The 715-nt window shown below is 51.6% G+C and overlaps 1 protein-coding gene across 1 annotated transcript in view; it reads right to left on the bottom strand.

Moving 5' to 3' along the window:
• The window catches only part of LOC101501204 (formin-like protein 1), a gene marked incomplete at its 5' end in the record, with an annotated part of 3,524 nt that extends 2,814 nt beyond the window's left edge, over nt 1-710 (bottom strand). Inside the window, one exon of the mRNA XM_073369444.1 lies at nt 4-710. Within this exon, the coding sequence (XP_073225545.1) occupies nt 4-710 (707 nt within the window). The remainder of the gene's footprint in view (nt 1-3) is intronic.
• Nucleotides 711-715: the final 5 nt, after the last annotated feature.

Below are 715 nucleotides of genomic sequence, written 5' to 3' on the forward strand. Positions count from 1 at the left end.
AGAGTGTGTTGCTGTTTGTTACCAGAAGAAGAACCTTTCGGAGAATAAAACTGTTCTTCTTCTTGTTCTTCCTCTTCTCTTTCATCGTCTTTTTCTTGCTTTTGTTCACTCATCCATGCCATAACATTGTGACGTGGAAGAGGAGGTAAGGGATTTAGCTCCGGCGAGTCTGTAAGTTGCCGGTACGGCTGCCGGAAACCGTCATTGACGTTGCAGCTTGGCTCTGTTATTACTCGTGTATCCTCTGTATTTGCTGCCGTGCTGATGGCGTCGGAAGTGGCAGTGTTCGGAGGGAATAAGCGGAGACTGTCTGATCTTGAAGCTTTGTCATCGTCGGCGGTGGTGGAGGGAGTGTTGTGGGTGTGACGGTGGTAGGCGAAGGCGGCGGATATGGTGAGGAGGGCGAGGGAGAGGAGAAAGAGGGAGATTGCGAGGGCGGCGGTGGGGCGGTGGTTGTGTGTTTTGGAGTGGGGTTGTGGAATGAGAAGGGAGGAGATGTTGGCTGGGAAAGTGGCGATGACTGTTGGAGAAGGAGGGAGTGGTGGGGACTGGTAAGTTGGGAAGAAAGTACTAGGCCTCTGTGGTGATGAAGAAGAAGTAGAAGAAAATGGAAGCTTGGGTTGCTGTTGTTGTGGTTTGGGTTGTGTTTGAGGAGAAGTAGTTGGTGGTTGTGTTGGAGGAAGAGAGATAAAAGGAAAGAGGGGCTGGGGGGGGG

The sequence above is a fragment of the Cicer arietinum genome, chromosome 6 (genome assembly GCF_000331145.2).
Source record: "Cicer arietinum cultivar CDC Frontier isolate Library 1 chromosome 6, Cicar.CDCFrontier_v2.0, whole genome shotgun sequence".
Taxonomy (NCBI): domain Eukaryota; kingdom Viridiplantae; phylum Streptophyta; class Magnoliopsida; order Fabales; family Fabaceae; genus Cicer; species Cicer arietinum.